Raw genomic sequence first — 20,776 nt, forward strand, 5'->3', positions numbered from 1 at the left:
GTAGCCTCACTTGGTGGAATGAGCGAGAGGCTTCTCTGGGCCCTTTTGATAAGGGCCCTAATCTCATTCTTGAGGGCTCTGCCCTCATGACCTAATCACCCCCAAAGGCGTCACCTCCTAATACCCTCGCTTTGGGGGTTAGGATTTCAACATGTGAATTTGGTAGAGACACAAAATATTCAGCCCATAGCATGGTGCAAAGATGAAAAAAAATCAATATTTTGTGCAGAAAAATTATTCAGTCTTCATATTAAAACACTTTTCCACAACAATTACTTTAAGGAAGAGATGTCCTATTATCTTCTTTGCTCTTAATTTAGGCCTTTACTTCCCAGAATCTGTACTTTAAATTTTATTTTCAATGCCTGAGAAAGGTAGCAAATATTTCCCAAATCTTACTTTAAAAAAACCTATTTTTCTTTTCAATCTCAAACAGTTTTTTCTTAAAAGCTTTTGAATTTTGCTTAAATTTTAATATCCAGATCACCTTCCCCCAATTAGAATATCTTTTCCTTTTTTCTCTCAAAAATGCAGGCTGAGGTTTTAATATGGAGCCAGGTCCTTCATGATAAACCTGGACTTCTCAAAATTCCTCAGATGGTATATTGTATATACCACAGTACTGGACAGTCTTCTGGTTAAATAAATATTTAACAGTACTTCAAGATCTGTTCTTTTGAGGGAACTTACCTGCCTTTTCCATTTGTAGTCCCTTCAAAATACTGAGATGCCAGAAACATTTCAAACAATATCAGGTGTTCAGCTCATAGCAGCATGAGCACTTAAATGCCTATTTGATTTGTTAAACATATATGGCATCTGTCTCGATAAAAATTGGTGTGAAGTAGCTGAATCATTCAGTAACTTATAATACTGGATTCATGAGGAGCATATTCTCAAGAACTTATGTTAAGAATTATTGTTTATTAATAATAGATCTATCAACGTATAAAAGGTACAGTTATTGTCACTTTGGGCAATCTACATTTCCTTTGACTTGGCATGTTGATTTCTGGAGACCACAAAGAGATGAAAAATAGTTACAAGAGGTTTCAATCTGTGGCAGTGTTAAAATGGTGAATACGACACTGGAAAGAATGTACTGCGACTGTTCTATTCATGGTACAGTGCAATTACAACTAGCACCAAACTCAACACTGTTTAACTCTCCACAGAGTGTTTTGATTTATCTTGATCCAAAATTCTCAGAGGAGGTGCACTGAAGTTACTAGAAAACGCTGACTTGGTTAGGATGTATCTTAAAAGCTTATTTGCGGGAAGTACTCTGGCCTTTTTCAATAGATCACAGAAGGCTGGAAAAACAAATCCCGGACAAGTATTATTATGTGCCAATTATATAAACAACAAAAAGACTTTGTTAGGTATGAACCAATAAGATTCCTGGCTGTTGAAAACTGTGTCCGACATAATGTAGCAGTTCAATAAGATAAGGAAACCAGAGCAATAGCTAAAAACTTCAAAGCTCAACAAAAGATTTACAGATAGCATCTCAATCTGGTCTTATCCCAACATAAAAACTGAGTTCTCTAAAAATTTCAGTATTTGCTTGTTAGGGAAAGGGAACGTGGTCATTTATCCCAGTCAGTAGAACCCCAGCTAGTGATATAGGGGTCTGGACCTTAAGGCACGTTTTATCAAAAATTCTTGATATGACTTTAGAACAAATCACTTACTCCTGTTGGGCTTCTCTTCTCTTCCCCTATGCCTCACCTACACAGGGTATTCAGAGTGCTTACACAAAGCTTTATTGTTGTGTGTGAAAAATCATCACATATGGTAAACGTGTTTGTATAACATGCGCTGATTCAGAAATGGAAGTGTGCATATAACTCCACAAGATTTTTAAATTAAGAGTTGATCTGGGTAACTGACCAAATTGACTAAATCCGTTTGTTATTAGATCAACTAAATAAGTTTATTCATTCATCTGCCCTTCCTTCCTTCCTTCCTTCCTTCCTTTCTTCCTTCTGTCCACGTCCTTCGCCATCTGTCCATCATCCATTATCCTTCCAACTAACTGTCCTTCAGTCAATCCAAACAAGTATTTATTGAGTATGTTATGTGGAGCCAACCACTATGCTGAGTGCTGAGAATTCAGTGGAAAACAAGATAGACCCCCAGCCCATGTTGACCTTATTTTCTTGGGGTGAACAAAAGCAATAATCAAGAAAGGAATAAATAAAATAATTATCAATTGTGATGTGTGGTATGAAGAACCTCAACAGGGTGTTTGGTTTATCTGATTATCTCACTTGTCGCAGAGAACAAACATTTGTGAAATTCCCATTATAGAGCTCTTATGATGGATAGAAAGACAATTGTGTTATTATCGTTTACCAACTTATCCCAAAAGCCTATTTATTACCAGTTTCCTAATAAGTGTTCAATAAGCTATTATTATTATGGGTTACCATATGGTCTAAAGCATTTATTGTGGTACATGAATTGGTTCTGGTTTGCAAACTATTACTGCTCTGTGATAAGTATAATAGTTGCAAGTGAACATTTAGAAATTCATTTTTATTACCTATTTTTTAAAGTAATGATTTACAGTGGATTGGAAGTTAAAAAAACAAAACAAAACTGTCCTTTACCACAGATAGTGTGAAAAGAACTGCTCTAAAAGACCACTTGCTCAGCTCTACTGTAAAAAAGGCTAAATGATAAAAAAGAAATAGGAATAACATTAAGGGGAAGAAAACGAACGTTTATTCAGTGCCACTAGATGTTGGGCAGTTTATTCAGTGCGTAGTTAATGACTGCGGGAATGTTCTGTCTCACTCAGAGAACCTTTCTCCAGGTGCTGGGTCTGAACTGACATCAGAATAGAGGGTGGGGGCGCCCTGTGGTCCACCTGTAGCTACTGATCTCCCCTTTCAATGCGTGGCATTCACATTTTCATGCTGTGCTCTTAAGGTCTTTAGGTAACATGAATAGTTTTTTTTCTTTTCCTTAATATCCTTTTTGCTTCCCCAAATTCTGCCAATCAAGATGGATGTCAGAATTTGATTTGATAGCTGTCCAAGTGCTTATCCACTGAGGAGTGGCAAGGCCCAACTTAGCTTATTTGGGAATATATAGCTCACTGAACTTATTCTTGTTTATTGTCAGGCCTGCTGCTTGCTTAATTTGTTAAGGACAGTATCTAAATACTAGAACTGTTTCAGATTCATTAATTTTCAAGCTTGTTTTTATGTTTGGAACTAGATCAAGCGCTCGATCTCTGCTTCTGGCTTTAGCCCATCCTTAGAAATGATATGCATTAAGACACCATACCTTTACTTTTCCTTGATGCAAAATGGGCATTTCAACCTTTTCGCCATTAGTAAAGGTCAATGATAAATGAAGCCAGCATCAGAGGTCCAAATCCTTATGGCCAGTTTCTATATTCTGTTCTGGGGTTGCTCTGTTCCAGGTCAATATTGATCAGAGCTGGGAGTGCGCTAAAGGGTTTGAATGAATAGTTGCAAATCTTCCCCTGGTGCTGATGAATAAAACAGATGCAATGTTTTTTTTTTTATTGAAGTATAGTAGCAGATTACATTTATGGTATGGTATTTGTATGTTACAGGAATAATTCCATCACTCTTACGTTCTAGGTGGGCCTCTTGGGAAGAACTGGATCAGGGAAGAGTACTTTGTTATCGGCTTTTTTGAGACTGCTGAACACGGAAGGAGAAATCCAAATAGATGGTGTGTCTTGGGATTCAATAACTTTGCAACAGTGGAGGAAAGCCTTTGGAGTGATACCACAGGTAAGCTGGAAAGACTTAGCTAGAAAAAAAGTGACTAAATACATTTTACCGTTACTTGACACTTGCACTCAAGAAATTCACATTTCCCTGCAAAATATAAAAATGTCCCTGTTATGTATTGGTGTCTTTTTTTTTTTTTTCTTACGATGTGGTCTTTTCATAGGAAGAAAAGCTATTTCTAAGAGTTTGGAATTCTCTGACATACAGTTGTTGAAATATTAACCGTTGTGATAGCCTTCCCCAGAAGACACTATCTGCAGTGGGAGCGTGGGCTTTTGTTTTTATCAGCTTTTCTTTCCTGCTTCAGTGGTTTGAGCTCCAAGTTAGTAGTCATAGCAGGTTGAGAAGTGCTTTGCAAGATATAAAAAACGCTGCTGAAATAACAAACACTTGGAAGCATGGGGTAGTGGAATTGAAAATAGAAAGGGTAATGATTGTCTTTTGTTCTTCGAATAGAATGAATCATGTCAGATTAATCTGTAGCTACTTTTTTTTAAATGCCACTCTTTGATTTGGGTCACAAAGGATCTTTAGCCCCACTGGCTTGGTATCATTCTATCTGTGTTATTGTGCAAGATGACTTCTTATATATAAGAGAAATGGCAACAGTTCCATTTTAAAATGATCTAAATGGAAACCAAGGAATGTCTTTATTGGGACCAAATCTGAAAGGCATGTGCTGTATATCTACTATGGGTATGATAGTCCTCAGAGTACATATACATCTCTATGGGTGTATTCACTGTTTTAATGATCATTTCGCTCCCTTTGTACTAACGGGCACTGAATTCATTTCATTATTGTGGTTCTAACATTTCTCCACTTTTAACACAAAATTAAAATGCCAGGAGCATCTCTAGGTAGATTGACTATAAATCCAGCCTGAGAAAAAAGCTTGTATTTCTTGATAGATTACCTTTGGGGAACATTTGCTCCTTTCAACTAATGAGGCACTAAATATTGTAACTGCGAGGCTGATGCTTTTGACTCATTTGTCTAGACTTGCTGTGGTGCCAGAAGCTTAATCCTGGTTGAACTTTAGAAAAACAATATTATTTCTTCAGAAAGAAAAAAGAGATTGTTAGATGGTCTAAAGATAAAGAAACACTGGGAATACAAGTATCCCGAGGTGATAGCATCAGGCAAGATAACAATGTTCAGGACGTGGAAGAGAATTTGGTTGTCCGAGGAGCGCTGGCATTCAGTCGACTCTAAGCCTTCTGGTCTCATTTTTAACTACAATAATGAAGCTTTCGTTGTTGTTGTTGTTCTTGCTCACATAAATCTTCCCGTTAGAATAAGCAAAGCTCTAAAAAATAATTTCAGTTTCATTGGGAATCCTCTAGTTTATCTGCCATGTGATTCAGAGGGTTTTTGTTTGTTTGTTTGTTTGTTTTATTGTGTGTTCCATTTAGGCAAGACCTGGAGGAAACCCAAGTGGGCCAGAGTTATGAACATTCTTCACCTTGCCTTTCTGTCATGGTGAATCTTCCAAACTTGCCTTTATTTTATTTTTTCTCTTCTATGGCTTCAAGCTTTTTATAAACCAAACAAGAAATACTTTCAGATCTGCCTTGAAAAATGCATGATCATGCTCATGTAAATGCTTCTCATTATACATGCTTGTGACCCTGGTTTCTGGGACTGATTCCCAGTATCACAAGGATATCTATAGACAGAATGGACTATTTCTTCTACAGTGACATCTTGAGAACATTAAGTAAATACCCAAGAAAGAGAGAAAGAGGGCAAGCTCCTCATATCTTTTTAACATCCAAACCACGAGATGCTTTTATTTCCTAAGTTTCCTTTGAAAGTTCAAATTACGTAATTTTTTTTCTTTCATGGAGTTTGATATTTAAAAAGAAAAAGAAGAAGGAATTAAAAATCCAAGAACTATTTTTGTTTGCTTTTCTATCTTTTTCTTCCTTCCATTTTTCTAAACTTGCAAGGGCCTAGTCCCACAAGATCTCTGACTTTGAGATATCGGAGATCTCTGAGTCTATTAGTCACTTGTTAGACACATGAAACAGGGACTTTGAACAACAAACTGTTTCTCTCCCTCAGTGATCCTGAGACATCAGCTGTAGAGTCACGAGATGTCATTAGTTTTGGCAAGTTCTTGCAGGCATTTTTTTTCTTTCTTCTTTTCTTACCTCCTGTAGCTAGAAAGCAGTCTTGGAGAATGCACCAGCCTGGAAATCGGGGTATTGTGTACATTTCCAAAGTAGAGTCTTCTTTAATTTGTTCTGCTTTACCTGTGAGCTCTGAGGGCGTGGAGAGGAGACACTGAGGCCTATGGTCAGATTCCAATTGGCTTAGGCAATTCAAACGCCAAGACTTAACATTGTTCATTAGCCTTGAAGCTTGTTAAGCACTTAATTCATGAAAAACAGAAAAATAATTTTTAAATGTATTTTTAAATCATCAATGACAAGTTTGAAAGGCAGCAAGCTATTCTGAGGGAATGACTAGCCCTATTCTTGCAATGAGATGTTATGGTCTGAAAGTAATTGTGCCCACATATGACTTCCACCACAGAGTTGGAGCATCTTTTGCTGTGAGGGATATCAGATAGGGCAAAACAAGTATCTGTAGCTCTAAACAAGGAAACTGGAAGTGCAGCAGTTCTCATTCAGTTTAACAATAATTAACAATTTAATAATTAGTTATTAAGCTTCTTTTTGGTGCTTAAAGCTATAAGTACCTTAGATTTATAGTTATGTAAAAGGCATTGAGGTCCCAATCAATGGGACCCAATGAGAAGCTCAAAATTATACTCATTGCTGTAGGTCAGAGATAAAAGGAAGAAACCAGAATGCTAAATTAAATATAGGTAATTAAGTATAGTTATGGGTCAAGACACAGGCTAGTCAGGGAGTGCTGTGGGTAAATTATGAAAAAGAATCCAGCCCTAAGCCCTGTTGTCTCTACTTCCACCTTGTCCCTGTATCCTTCCCTCTTTTCTATCCCCACTCTGTGCTTCTGTTCTCATCTTCTTCGCGTCTCTCCATTATATGTTGCACATAAATTAAAATTTTGAAGCAACATTCTTATTTGGGGGTTTGCCAAGTCAAAAACCTTTTAGAAAAATCTTTCTTCACTGAATAAAGTCCAGATTCTTCAATTTGTGGTTTAGGTCCCTGACAATCGGTCCTAGCCCCACCTTTCCTGTCAGATCCACCACTCTTTACACCTGGGCACCTTTAAGTTTCACTTAAGCTGGACTTACTGTTCCATGAAAGATACCTCCCTTTTTTCTCTCATTTCCTCTGTTCATGCACTTCAGTCTGAGGTGATCTTCCTTCGCCATAGTCCCTTTGGCATCTCGAATGTTAAACTCTGCCAGGTGGCCTTTCTGACTCCCTCCCTTCCCCCATCAATCCTGAGTCTAACCCCAACTCTCCACTCTCACATCCCTGTCCCGGATAGGATCTAGAACTTTGTTTATAAACCTCTCCTGGCACTTCCTTATGTCTTGTATTAGAAGAATTACCTGTGTATTTGTTTAATGTCCACTCAGTATTATAAACACTATGCAGACATTATACTTAAGGAAGCAAGATTTAAACACAAAATCATCAACAATCAAAGAAGACTAGCAAAAAGACTAATAAAATGCTAAATAAAATGTAGATTTTTTTTCTTACTACTTTTTCTATATCTTATGTGGCACATAACACAATAGCTTGCATGGTAGGAAATCAATATACATTGTTTTGGGCTGAGTCTCTAAATGCTTGATATCTTTTACAAGAGACAGTGGTTCTACCAGTGGCTGGATTTTAATAGCTCTGTAATTTTAGGCAGGTTATTTAATTACTCTGAGTGTCACTTTCCTTGTCTGTAAATGGGTAAAATGGTAGCAGCTACTTCACTAGGTTTTTGTGAGAATTAAATGAGTCAAGTAATAAGTAGAAGTACTTGGACTACTTCCTGGCACGTACTAAGTACAATACACTGTGTTGTGGTGGTGATTACTATTATTTATAGTTCCTTGAAGACAGGGTATCATGTCCCCTTCATCTTTGGATTGGATTGGAAATAGCTTTATGAATGAACAAATGAGAATAGACAATTTCACAAAAAAGATGATAATTAAGGTGGACCATAAAGGATCATAAAGTTTGTAGGTTTTAGAAAGGTTCAGGGCAGGGAGTCGTGGAGAGACTATTTCAGGATCCCAGACAGGAATGTTATGAACAAGTACAGAGATTGGAAGTGGAAAGTGTTGGAAACAAAGAGCAGAGGAGGTCACGTGTTAGGAAGTATTAAGAAAAGGAGGGAAAGACTTGACAAGTACTGAAATGGCCCCGTGAGGAATGGGCTGACTCTTTTTGAAGTAGGAAGAGGATGGTGAAAGGGTGGTACAAGAGTATGCTGCTGCCAGCAGCAGGTGGAGAGTGGACTTCAGGAGAGGACTTCTCATTCAGGCAGAATGAGAAGCAGGGAGGTGGGCTAAGAAACTCTCCAGCTGTGATGTGATAAGAGCCTGGACTGCAATGAAGAGGACAGTGTGACTGCAGTCCTGAATTCAAGGGAGAAGAGAAAAATAACTAGTATGGATTTTAGTGGAATACAATCGTACTATTTCTGAGCCTATAAATTTGAAATTTTTGATAGTTTGGTCAGGCCTGGAAATCACTTTTTGAATGCTATCTCTGCAAAAGTATATACTAACAAGTTGTAGTGTAAGAGGTTGTGAGACATTAAATAACTTTACAGGAAACGATAATTTTAACATCTTACATATAATTATTTACTTACAAATAAATGATATGTACATTAACTTAAAATTATTCTGTATTTGTTATAAACACTTTTGACTAATAAATACTTCATTCACCTTGTTCTCATTGATAGATATTCTTAGAGGCGAAGCAACACTTCTTTTTTAGACATTCTATCATGCAACCTTAAGATCTCGATTTGTTCAAATTGGATGGATTTTTATTGTACAGATTCAACTTATAATAAAACTTTGCAGACATTGCCCAAAGGTGAGATCATAGCCACTGTGATGCTTATAAGCATTTGGGCCACAATTTTAATAGAACTATGCATGGTATATATATATATATATATATATATATATATATATATATATATATATATATATATATATATATATATATGTATATTTCCTTTCTGAGTCAAAACAAAACAGCACTGTATACTTAAGGATGAGACATTCCTCTCACTTATTTAATTTATATTACATTCAGTCCCCACAGAAGTCAAATTGCTTCTTTTCTTTTCATTTAACATCCACAGCTAAAGCATGATGCCTGTTACAGTGATATGTGACGAGCTCTGTGCACTCCGTGTAGGCTCGGCTCTCTCCACTGAGTTGAGGAGTTGAAGAGTCAGTTTCAGGAAAGAGATTAGTCAGGCAGTGAACAATGGTCCACTCTATTCTTCCTTGAATCCAAAGAATTGCCCTTTAAACCATACATACCTGACATTAAATAAATATCGAATATTTGCACATCCTAATTTTCCGATTGGTGAGGTTTCCTAAAAGAGAGATAGAGGATCATTGTGATTTATAGTTTCAAGTTGATTTTTGCTGCACAATCAGACTGACTGTGCCACCTTGGCCAAGTCATATAACTTCTCAGGGCCTTGGTTGTTTCATTTGTAAACCAGGAAAAAGGATGTAGGTGACCTCCAAAGACCTCTCAGCTGGGTTTGTGGAAACTTCAACAGTTTAGAAAACAGAACTAAGACACCTACTGGCACCCCTGGAAGCAAGGGAGAGCCAGATACTATTTGTAAGTCAAACGGGTTATTTGAGTAATTGTATGAAATTGAATTCTAACTGAACCAGTTCATTCAGTTAATTTTGTTTAAATTAAAATTAAAGTATTACTTTAATGCTAGACAATAAACTGCAAACAAAAGACCTACGGGATTTCTGAATGGTATCAAATCCACCACATCTAAAGCTTTCGGATGTCTAATTTCAATGAACATCTTTCTTCCTTCATAGTTTTGAATATATATCTATTTTAAATAAAATTAATATATAATATATTGCCATACATTTGATAAATATTACATATAAATTATAGGGTATTCTGAGAAAAAGTTAAGCATATCATTTCTCAAGCAATAATAAAGGTTGTTAGAATTATTCCTTGAAAGACTGTGGATTGTAGTAGCTATTCTTCCAGAAGGAAGAAAAATAAATGTGCTGAACTCTGACAATGTTGTTTTTATATTTTTACTTCTTATATTTACTTCTTTTTTTTTTTTTTTTGAGCAAGATTAGCCCTGAGCTAACTGCCGCCAATCCTCCTCTTTTTGCTGAGGAAGTCTGGCCCTGAGCTAACATCTGTGCCCATCTTCCTCTACTTTATATGTGGGACCCCTACCACAGCTTCGCTTGCCAAGCGGTGCCATGTCTGCACCCAGGATCGGAACCATTGAACCCCGGGCCACCGAAGCGGAACGTGCGAACTTAACCTTAGCTGCGTCACTGGGCCGGCCCCTATTTACTTCTTATTTTTACTTCTTTTTTTTACTTCTTATTTTTATATTTTACATCTTACTACTTATTTTACTTCTTATTTTTACTTCTTATTTTACTTATTATTATTTATTTACATCAGCCCATTTATCCAGGGAACACTTGTTGAGCATATGCTATGTACAAAGCTATGAGCTAATGACAGGGCACACAGCAATGTTATTATGGTCTAGGAGAAGAGATGGCCATTAAAAACAAAATGCTCACAATTGCATACATAATTTTAATACTCACTATAAGCTATGCAAGTAAAGTACAGGTATTGTCATATTACATATTGAGGGGCCTTATTTGGTTTTGAGGATCAAGAAAGATGCCTCTGAGGAAGTGCCATTTAATTTGAGGCCTGAAGGATATAGTTGGTCATGGGAAGAACATAGGGGATGAGATTTCCAGGCAGGGAGAATAGCGTATGAAGACCTGAGGAAGTGAAAGAAAGCCATGTGGCTGGAGTGAAAAAGGGAGGGGAGAAGAGAAGGGCACTAACTGAGCGAGAAGCAGAAGGGGCTAAACCATGTAGGGCCTGTAGGCCATTTTAATGATTTTACACTTTGCCCTGAGTGTAGCGGAAAGTCATTGAAGGTTTTTTAAAAGGTTAATGACATGATTCAATTTATACTTTTACTGTGGTCCTCCCCTTATCTGTTGGGGGTTACATTCCAAGAACACCCAGTGGATGCCTAAAAGCATGGATAGTACCAAACCATATATATTCCATGTTTTTTCCCAAACATACATACCTACGATAAAATTTACTTTGTGAATTAGAGATTAACAACAATAACTAAATATAAAATAGAACAATTATAAAAATATTCTGTAATAAGAGTTATATTAATGTATTCTCTCTCAGAATATCTTATTGTACTGTAGCCACCCTTCTTGTGATGATGTGAGATGATAAAATGCCTACCTGATGGGACGAAGTGAGGTGAATGACATAGGCATTGTGACGTAGCATTAGGTTATTATTGACCTGACAGTACATCAGAAGGAGAATCATCTGCTTCTGGACCGTGGTTGACCACAGATAACTGAAACCACAGAAAGAGAAACCGTGGATAAGAGGGGACTACTGTATTGATTACTTTGGTTGCTAAATGAGAAAGGACTGGAATGGAGGCAAGAGTGAAAGGAAAGGAATCAATTAGGAGTTTCTTGCAGTGTTCCAGAGAGAGAGATAGGTGGCTTGAACTATGTGGTAGCAGAAGAGATAGAGAAATAAATGGATTTGAGATACATTTGGGAAAACTACCCACAAGACTGACGATTGATTCCGTTTGAGAGGATCAGGGAGAAAGATAAGTCATGGATGACTCCAAAGTTTCTGGACTGAGGAAATAAAGGTGCCACGTATCAAACTGGGAAAGCCTGGAGGTAGAGTAGATTTGAGAAAAAGGTGGCATTTCTCCCTTTTGCAGTGAGAACACCGAGGCTCGAAGAAGTTGGGTTCCTGTTCATAGATACACGGAGCTGCATTGCTACTGCATCTTTGCAAACCATACTGCCTCTAATAACTTCTGCCTCAGCTTTGATATTATGACACCTTTGGCCTCCACTCACAGTCCTCCAGAATAATGGCATTATTCCATTTGGCCAAAGTAAAATTTCCTATTGTGCTGTTCCGTTCAATGTGTAAGTGTCCTTGAAAATTACAAAGACACTGTAGCCCATATAAAACCCTTCTAATCAGGTCCTGCATAGAGGAGTAAGCTAGCCTCTCCATTCACAGTGCAGGAACTGAGCCTGCGGCCAGACGGATGGATAGCAGCGCTTAAATAAAGACTATGCTGCCGAGCACTGACAGACTCCTTATGGACCCAGCAAGCTGCACCTGCCCAACTTTTAATCATTCCTGAGTTCCAGATCAGGAATAAAAACGGGTCTGCATAGGACTTGAGGCATTTTGTTGTGGTGATGAGGAGCATACGTTTGGAGAAAAACATCTTTGGGTTTGAATTCCAGCTCTGTTATCTACTAGCTAAGTGACATTGGGCAAGTCACTTAACTTCTCTCGGCTGTGATTTCTTCATGTGCAATAATAGGATTGATTTCATTAGATTGATATGAAGATGAAAAGAGATAATACACGTAATGAGCCTTACCTGGTGTGTGGCGAGCCTTGCCGTAAACTGGAGCTCTGAATTCTAGCCATTTAGTTCCAAGTGGAGATAACTTTTCCGAAGCACATAATATGTTATCTGATACTTGGTAAACCCTCAGAGTTGTTACCTCTTGTCTTTCTCAATAATGCTAGAAATCTTTTATGTAAAGAACCACACTATGAAAAGAAAAAATGTTAAAAAAAAAAAGAGAAGTAAATGGCAAAATTCCGTTGGCAAACTTTTGAACTATAGATGCTAAATAAACCCAATTGCTTAAATAATGGATTGACTGGAGTTCTCAAAGCCACTTCTAGTTTAATTCTCTAGTTTATCAGAATTCCCCAGTAATGCCTTTTGTCTGCTCTCTTCACTTATTTGGAGATTACTTTCATATACTCAGAAGCTTGGAGGAGGATGCGTAAATACATCCATCATAGCTTAGGATCTTATGAGTCATATATTTATCTCTTATAACCACTTCTGTAAAGCAGTGTAGGCACCCCTTAGGAGTATGATTTTGATGCAAGTTAAGAAATACCAGCATTAACCTTCTTGTTGCCCACTCCAGAGGGTTCCTGAGGTATTAGGCAACAACTTTATTCTTTATGTCATAAATTATGCCCTGGGGGATGAAGTCTCTAATGTGACCCTCCTTGAACTTGGCTGCTGTGGTGAGCATATTCTTATTCTGCCTGAGAGGCACAGACACCAGTAATCTGGAGTAGACGGGGCTTGTGCAGTTCCTTACAGATCAGATGGGCCTGAGCATTCTCTCTCAGTCTAAAGAAATTTGTGAAAACTAAGGCTTCAACAAATTTAGTTCTTAATTCTCTTTACTGGATATTATTACCCAAAGGCAAAAAAAAAAAAAAAAAAAGGCAAAGAATCATTGTGAACGTTAACATCAAAAATATTTTCAGTTCACCCATATGCACAAAGAGGGAACTAAGTATTATAATGTTACATCCGCATTTCCCAGTGAGACTGCGATTTTTTTAAAAACCTTTTTTTTAGTCAAACAGGCAGACCTATGTAGACAGTAGTGTGGCCAGTGGAGCGTCTCAGGGTAATGGTTTCACAGTGCTCTTTGCAGGGAATTAGACTGTCATTTTGTCACTTCATAGGATCAATCTCATCTGCCTCCCTCCCCATCTGTAAGGTGAATTACGTTAAACAAATATTTGGTTTCCGCTCTTTCACTGATTTCTCAGTTGTGGCCCTCTCCTGTGCCTCTAGTTGTGTAAGGAGAGGTGTGCCTTGGTTTAATAGACCAGATGAACATGTGTGTTTAAATAAGTGTCTGTAAATTAAAGCACTTTCAATATCCCTTAGGAGGCTAGGTTTATCAAAGAAATCCAAGGAAAATACATTAACAAAATAGGAATTTGTTCTAACAGATTAATTATAATTCATAAACTTATAATTTTCTGTTTAATTTTCTATTTGTGTATAATAAGGAATATTGCTAAGAATTAAAAAATGTTAATTTCACACAACTCACAATGATCTTAGTTTCTTTATGCTAAGGACATTAGGATCAGACAAATGTTCACAAGGGGCTTCCAAGGTAGCTGTGATATTTTATTTCTTAAAAAAGATACAAAGCAAGTATGATAAAATTGTAAAATTTAAGAAAAATGGATGGTAAGTACATGGGTGTTTGTTATGTTATTTAAAAATTTTTTTTCCTGCTTGAAATATTTTGAAATAAAACAAGGGAAAAATACAAAGATGTTTAGGTTTTCATGCTTTCCTCTTTTTTTCTTACTATAGAAAGTATTTATCTTTTCTGGAACATTTAGAAAAAACTTGGATCCTTATGGACAGTGGAATGATCAAGAAATATGGAAAGTTGCAGATGAGGTAAGGATGCTAACTGAAATAATTTTGAAAAAGGTAACTCATACATACACAGGGTGGTTGTCATAGCTGAGATAATTTTACACACTTACCTTTGTGTGTGTGTGTGCGTGTGTGTGTGTAACTTTAAAGTGGAGAACTCTAATATAGTAGGGGCACCCAGTACTTTGGATTAGATCTACCCCTCTCCTCAGTGGTAAGTCTCCAGCTGTTAGGCCCCAGAGATAGCATTCCTTTCCCTTCATCCCAACCAATATGCATCAATGACACGCGACCTAGGAGAGACCCAGGTACCTACAGCACACCAGGATTATTCCTGATACAAAGGACCATCTCTCTAAATCTTCTCATTTACTCCCTGTCTGGATTCTGAAGCTTTCCCATCACAAGGAAGAAGCTTTGGTTGACATGATATACTTCTCTGGGAAGCATGGGTTTAGCACAGAAGGATGATGATCATTCTAGAGAATCTGCAAATTACTGTAGCCTTCTCTAGAAGTCTCCAGGAGTAAACTGCCTTTAGGGGATGTGGCTATGAGCACATCCAGGCAAAATGCCACATGACCTCGATGTGGCATACTCCATTCCTTGAGGTCATTAGGACACCATATGGGAAATATATGGATTAAAATGGAATCACAATTCCTAAATAATACCTTGACTTTACTCAACAGGTGATTCATTATAATTGAAGGCATTACATGGAGGAATTTAGGTCTAGGGGAGAGCTAGAGTAAAATTCTTGGTTCCTTTAACAGAACACGCTAACTGTAAACTGATAGTTCTTGAAATATAGGCATTATGTTAAAGAAAAGGAGAACATGAATTGTTGTATTTCATTAAACTTGAGGTTTAGGTCCACAGCCCTGGATGGTGGCAGGCTACAATTATGGGACCCAAGAATGTTGAGATTCAAAGGTCTTCTTAGAGAACAACTTTATTCCACTGTTTCCCACATTTTTGGTCCTTATTTTAGCCCAGTTCTGTTTATCCAGCATGTTCTTTTCTTTTCTACCTCCCTTCAGAGTGGATCTTGCCAGGAGCCTTGAAATGCCCGTGAGTGTTAAACACTCACTCATTGAGTGCCCAACCTTAACATGCCCCTAATAAAATACTCTTAGATTAACCGTTTTCATTGTCAAAGTTTCCTTATTACCCAACAAACAGGGGTTTTAAAGAAAACATTAACTAAATTGCAAATGACACATTTTAAGATCTTTGATGTGACTTCAGAGAATGAACTATAGGAACACAAAGTGGTGGGAGAGAAACTTGGGAAGGAAGACATTATACTTTATAAAACCTGCAAGTATTGCCAAGTCAGAATAAAATTTACAGGAAATCAGGATTGTAAAAGTAATCTGAAACTTTAGAATACATAGTTAAGATTTTAAATACCAATATAAGGCAAAAATTTTACGTGTTTAGATTTTTATTTGATCTACTCATATTTAGGTATATCTTTTTACTGATTTATTGTGCATGAACAGAGATGATGATGCTGTCCTTACACTCACGTCTTGTGCTTTGAGTAGTAGTGATAAGTTTTTGTTGAGGAGGCCTGAGAATGATATACCAACAAGCAAGCAACAGCCCAGAGAAGTAGAAAAGGCTTTGGTTTAAAAGTTACAGGGTCTGGGCTTTAGTCCCAAATTGTTGATCATTTAACTTATCCAAACAGGAACTTTTTGAGGTGTGTCCATCTCTAAACCGGGTAGTACACTGGGACAAAAGATGCAAACCAGGATGGTCCAGGGCCAACCAGGATGTACGTTATCTCCCATAGTGCTCTCTGGGACCTGGGTGTGACTCGAGTCTCTAGAGGGAAATGAACTGAGTAACGGCAGATAGCCAAACACCTGAATCTTAGCCCAATAGTGCCTCTTTTATAATTCCCCTTTCCCCCAAGTGAAAATCAAAAGCACATGCAATGACAATGCCAGGATGAGAAACACTTTATTCCTAGCTTGGATTTAGACCCGAACTCCAGTGTGAAACCTCATCCTTGCTAACCTGGACTAGATTGTGTGAAGCTGTGAGGATTGTGCCTCAGCACTAGCTCTAAGGCTTAGAAGCAATGCTGGACCAAACAGCTTCCTTTTCCTTTCTGCCTTTGGCCCACACCTTCATCTTGGCCCTCTGTGCCTTGGCATTCTTTGGATCAATTTAAAGCAAGTCCAAGAGAGGGAAAGATAGTTTCTATCTAAGATCTACAACTGAGATGGTCTAATTTCCCCATCCCAAAATGACTCAAGGCCAGATAGCTTCTCCCCAGGAGCACTGACTTTACCAGCTGTGTAGACCAAAGAGAATCTCAAAAGAGACTGAAAAAAAAAAAAAAAAAAAGACCCCTAGCATTGTGGCCCAATAAACTGGTAGGGTTGTTGTAACTTTTTAGGCTTATGCACATAATGAGCCCAGCCCGGTGCCTGGCAATAGTAGGTACTAAGTAAATGCTAGCTATTTAATCATATTTCCATCTGGTCTTCACCTGGCCACCTCTTAAATGTTGTTGTTTGACAGAATCCTAATTCTTGTCTTTTTTACTTATTCTTCCTGGGAAATTTCATGCATCCTCTTGGCTCTAACTGATTCTTATATGCTGATGACTCCCCAGTCTGCCTGTTCCCAGAGCTGCCTACCTGACATCTCAGCATGGACAAGCACCTTATGTCCATATAAGTGAGTTTCCTAGCTGCCCCACCCACACAGCTGTCCTGTGTCCCTAATCTCAGCAAATGACATCTCCACCCTCCAAATGCCCAGAGCCAAGACCTGGGACGCATCCTTGACTTAGGACTTCTCTGCCTGTCTCCGTGTATCAGATCCTGTGAAGGCTGTCTTCTGCAAATATCTGTCTGTATTCACTTTTCTCCATCCTCACCTGACAACACTACTAATTCTTATGTGGATTTTTGAAATAGGCTTCTGGCTGATTTCCCTCTCATTGGCTCCCTGAAGTTCATTCTGCTCTTTGCAGCTCTGGTGATTTTTCTAAACCCTGCATCCGATCACTCGTTTCTTCCCTTCCTATGGCTCCTTATTGCCCTTTGGAAAAGTCCACGCTGCTTAAGGTGACTTACAAAGTCCTTCATGATTTTGTCTTTGCCTGTCTCTCTAAACTCACTCCCCAACCTCCCCCACTTACCATGACCCAGCTATACTGAATTTATTAGGTTTCCTTAAGGCTCCATGATCTTTCTGTTCTCCAGAGCCTTTTTCACATGCTCTGTATGCACCCTTCACTGTCTGCTCCTACTCATCATTCAAGCCTCTCTTTACATATCACTTCTTCCCAGAAACCTGCCCTGATGCTCCAGGTCTGAGGGAGGAGGTCCTCATAGGTGTACCCTATACCTCCACCCCTTTCACAGCTTTCTTCACACAGGATAGAGATTTACCTCTTCACTTGTCTATGTCCCCCATTAGACTGTAAGTTCCTTGACAGCAGGGATGATGTCCTATTCACTGTGGTACTTTCAGTGTTTAGAGTAGTGTTGAGCACATTGATGGTGTTCAATAAATATTGATTGATTGAATGAATAAATGAAAGATTTGATTCTTTTATTTAAGTGAATAAATAAATGATCCATGTGTAATAGCCTTGTGATTGATACACAACTGGTGTGACCATTAGCGGTGAGGACACAGCCTTGAGAAGTCTGAGGGGCTTGGCTGACGTTGTTGGTGGATGCAGGAACAGCTGCATGCCTTGACTTCTGGTTCGCAGGCTCTTTCACCACAGCGAGCTATCTCTAAGTCCCATGTCTGTTGGGTTTAGAATGAAGGCTTTTTTGGTAATTGTTTGCTTTTAGATTACTTATAAAATAGTTTCCTTCCTTACGCATTGATAGTCAGGTAAGCTATTTTAGAGAGCAAGCTAAATAGCAGAAATAGTGGCCTTTTAAGTTTAAAATTTGCCCTGAAAAACTTGCAGAGTAGCAAAAGGAGTGTCTAAAGGAGTTGACAGTTTCTATTTTTGTAACTGCCTACTAATGGACTATTCTCTCCAACCACAATTCACTTTTCCGATTTTTTTCATGTTTCCTTGCTACAAGAGGAGACTTGCTCCATAACATTCCAGGGTGCAGCAATAGCAAAAGTCAACATTTTGAAGAAAATGCCTGGTCCTTCACAGACTGTAATACATTTTTTAGTTTGACATGTCACAAAACAAAATTTGTTCTTTGTAAATAGCGGGTTGGAAGTATCCATGATTTGTTAGTTCAACCACATAAATCTGGCAAATTTTCTTGTCCTAAAGGTCTTTATAGCCACAAACTGTTGATGCTTTTATAGTAAAAATAAGTTTATATTGGGAATATATATGAGCATGTATTTACATTGACAGGATTGTGCTGTTGAAGATCACTAAATTAGATGATCTATAGAAATTTCCCTTTCCGTTCTCCCTCCCCCCCATAGCACTTATCTCTTTGAACAGTAATTTCCCACTTATTGTTTTTCTCTCTATCTGTGCCATGAATTCCTTCAAGGCAGAACCTAGTGTTATTCATCTTTGAATTCCCCAGTCTGCCGTGGAGCCTAGAATTTAGTAAATTCTCATTAAGAGTCTGTGAAGGAATCCATGACTAAGAAGTCATTTACATCCAATTAGGAGGCTAATCTAAACCATTTTTATCAGCACAGAGAGTTGGTAACAATAACTGTATCTTTTAAAAGACAATTGCTAGTCTATCTTGCTTCCCATTTTCTCACTGTAGCCTATCACAGTATCTGGCAGAAAATTGGTAATTAATAAATTTGTTAAATGTTAACTGACTTCAAAATTTAAAGTTTTACTAACTTCTATTGACCTTTCTCTCGTGAATATGATTTTAAAATATTTTTACTATATTTGATAGTGAGTCAAACAGTGAGATAGGAATGTTGCAAAATATACCCTAGATTGGTCTGTGTCTGTCATTCATTTTTTACAATTTTGTTCTCTAAATATTGACAGTGATATATATCTACGTGCTTAATTATTTACTTGTAGTAAAGAAATAGTTTTATTTGGGTAAAAACACACTTTGCACAGCTCTTTATCACAGGGAAGTGCAAAGTATGACAGTAAAGTAGCTTTCCTGGTATGACCTTAGGAAATTAGTGTACGATGGGTGTGAATCTAATGGGAAGATACATAGTGCAACATTCTTACCAAAATCTCAACCTTGTTACTAGGGGTGTGATATAAATTAATAATATTGTAGTACTTCCTGCTAACTTACTTCACAAGGCAACTAGTGAAGGGAAAGTCTTACAAATCTTATTATCATACCAGAGTGGTGTTTCAGTGACCTGGCCCGTGACCTTGGAATTTCCCAGGCTCCAACAATATTAATAGTTACTGTGGATTAGGTGCTCACCCTGTGCCACATCCTGTGGCAACCTTTTTCCACAAATTATCTCAGTTAATCCTAATTACAAGTCTTTGGAGTCTAGACGATTATTGCTCCCATTTTTTTCAGGTGAGATAAATGAAACTTGAGTACCACACCTGACATCATCAGCAAATGAGTGGTGAAGTGCAGATTCAAAGCCACTTCTGTCTGACTTAGAGCTCTGGTCTTTAGTCAGTACTTTTCTTGATATTTAATTTGAAAAAAAAAAAAATCTTCAAATATTACTGATTGATCTGAAATAAAATACTGACATCTCCAGTAGTATTAAGGAACTTCTAATTTTATAATTTGACTTTGAAGGGATTTTATAGAGTCTTAAAGTTGAGAAAACTGCGGCACGCAGACAGGTGAAGTGACTTGCTCTAGATCGTACACTGTACTGGCAGAGCTGAAACCAGCACTCACTCCCTTTTCATTTCTCATTCTTCCTTAAGTTTGGATTCATTTATCCTTCATCAAAACTGTGTTTGTTGTCTTTGGCCTGCATTTGAGGAGGTCAGTACATATTTGTTGTACAAATGAATGAATGTGTTGAGGCTGACAATGTGCCCAGTATTGGCACTAGGGACACAGAACTAAAGAGCACCTGTCTTTACCCTCAAGAAGCTGACAGTCTAACAGGGGAAATTGCCAAAGTACTCCCATGACTAGGGGCCTGACTGCCCTAAAGGATGATCAGGGATATTCTGAAGGGTACTCTAGGCTAAGCAATGGCACAAACCTGGAAGGTCAAAGTGTGTAGGGAACTACAAGCTGGAAGTGAAAGTGGAGGGGGCTCTATTCTTCGTGCATTAAATGCCATGTGAAAGAGCTCAGTTTTACTCTGTCAGGAGGAGAACTACCATAGGATTTAAAACAGAGAGAGGATACAGTCAAACCTGTATTTTAGAAGTATCCCTGGGATATTTGTGTGGTTAATTGACAAATCAACCGCTTGGGATTTACAGTATGAAGCTTAAAAGATAATGATGGCTTGGACTAGGATCCCTAGAGTTAGCAAAGAGAAGAAGGATTTATGAAGTACTTGGAAGATGCCTAGGGCTGGAAATAAAGATTTGAAAAATCATTTACTGATCGGTGGTAGTTGATACCCTAGGA

The 20,776-nt window shown here is 37.9% G+C and overlaps 1 protein-coding gene across 3 annotated transcripts in view; it reads left to right on the plus strand.

The window, feature by feature from the left end:
• Positions 1-20,776, plus strand: part of CFTR (CF transmembrane conductance regulator) — a 167,171-nt gene that overhangs the window by 140,396 nt on the left and 5,999 nt on the right. For all 3 annotated transcript variants that reach the window (XM_070264278.1, NM_001110510.1, XM_070264277.1), the window contains 2 exon segments: positions 3,621-3,776; positions 14,187-14,276. In XM_070264278.1, coding sequence (XP_070120379.1) covers positions 3,621-3,776; positions 14,187-14,276 — 246 coding nt within the window.

The sequence above is a fragment of the Equus caballus genome, chromosome 4 (genome assembly GCF_041296265.1).
Source record: "Equus caballus isolate H_3958 breed thoroughbred chromosome 4, TB-T2T, whole genome shotgun sequence".
In the NCBI taxonomy this organism is placed as follows: Eukaryota; Metazoa; Chordata; class Mammalia; order Perissodactyla; family Equidae; genus Equus; species Equus caballus.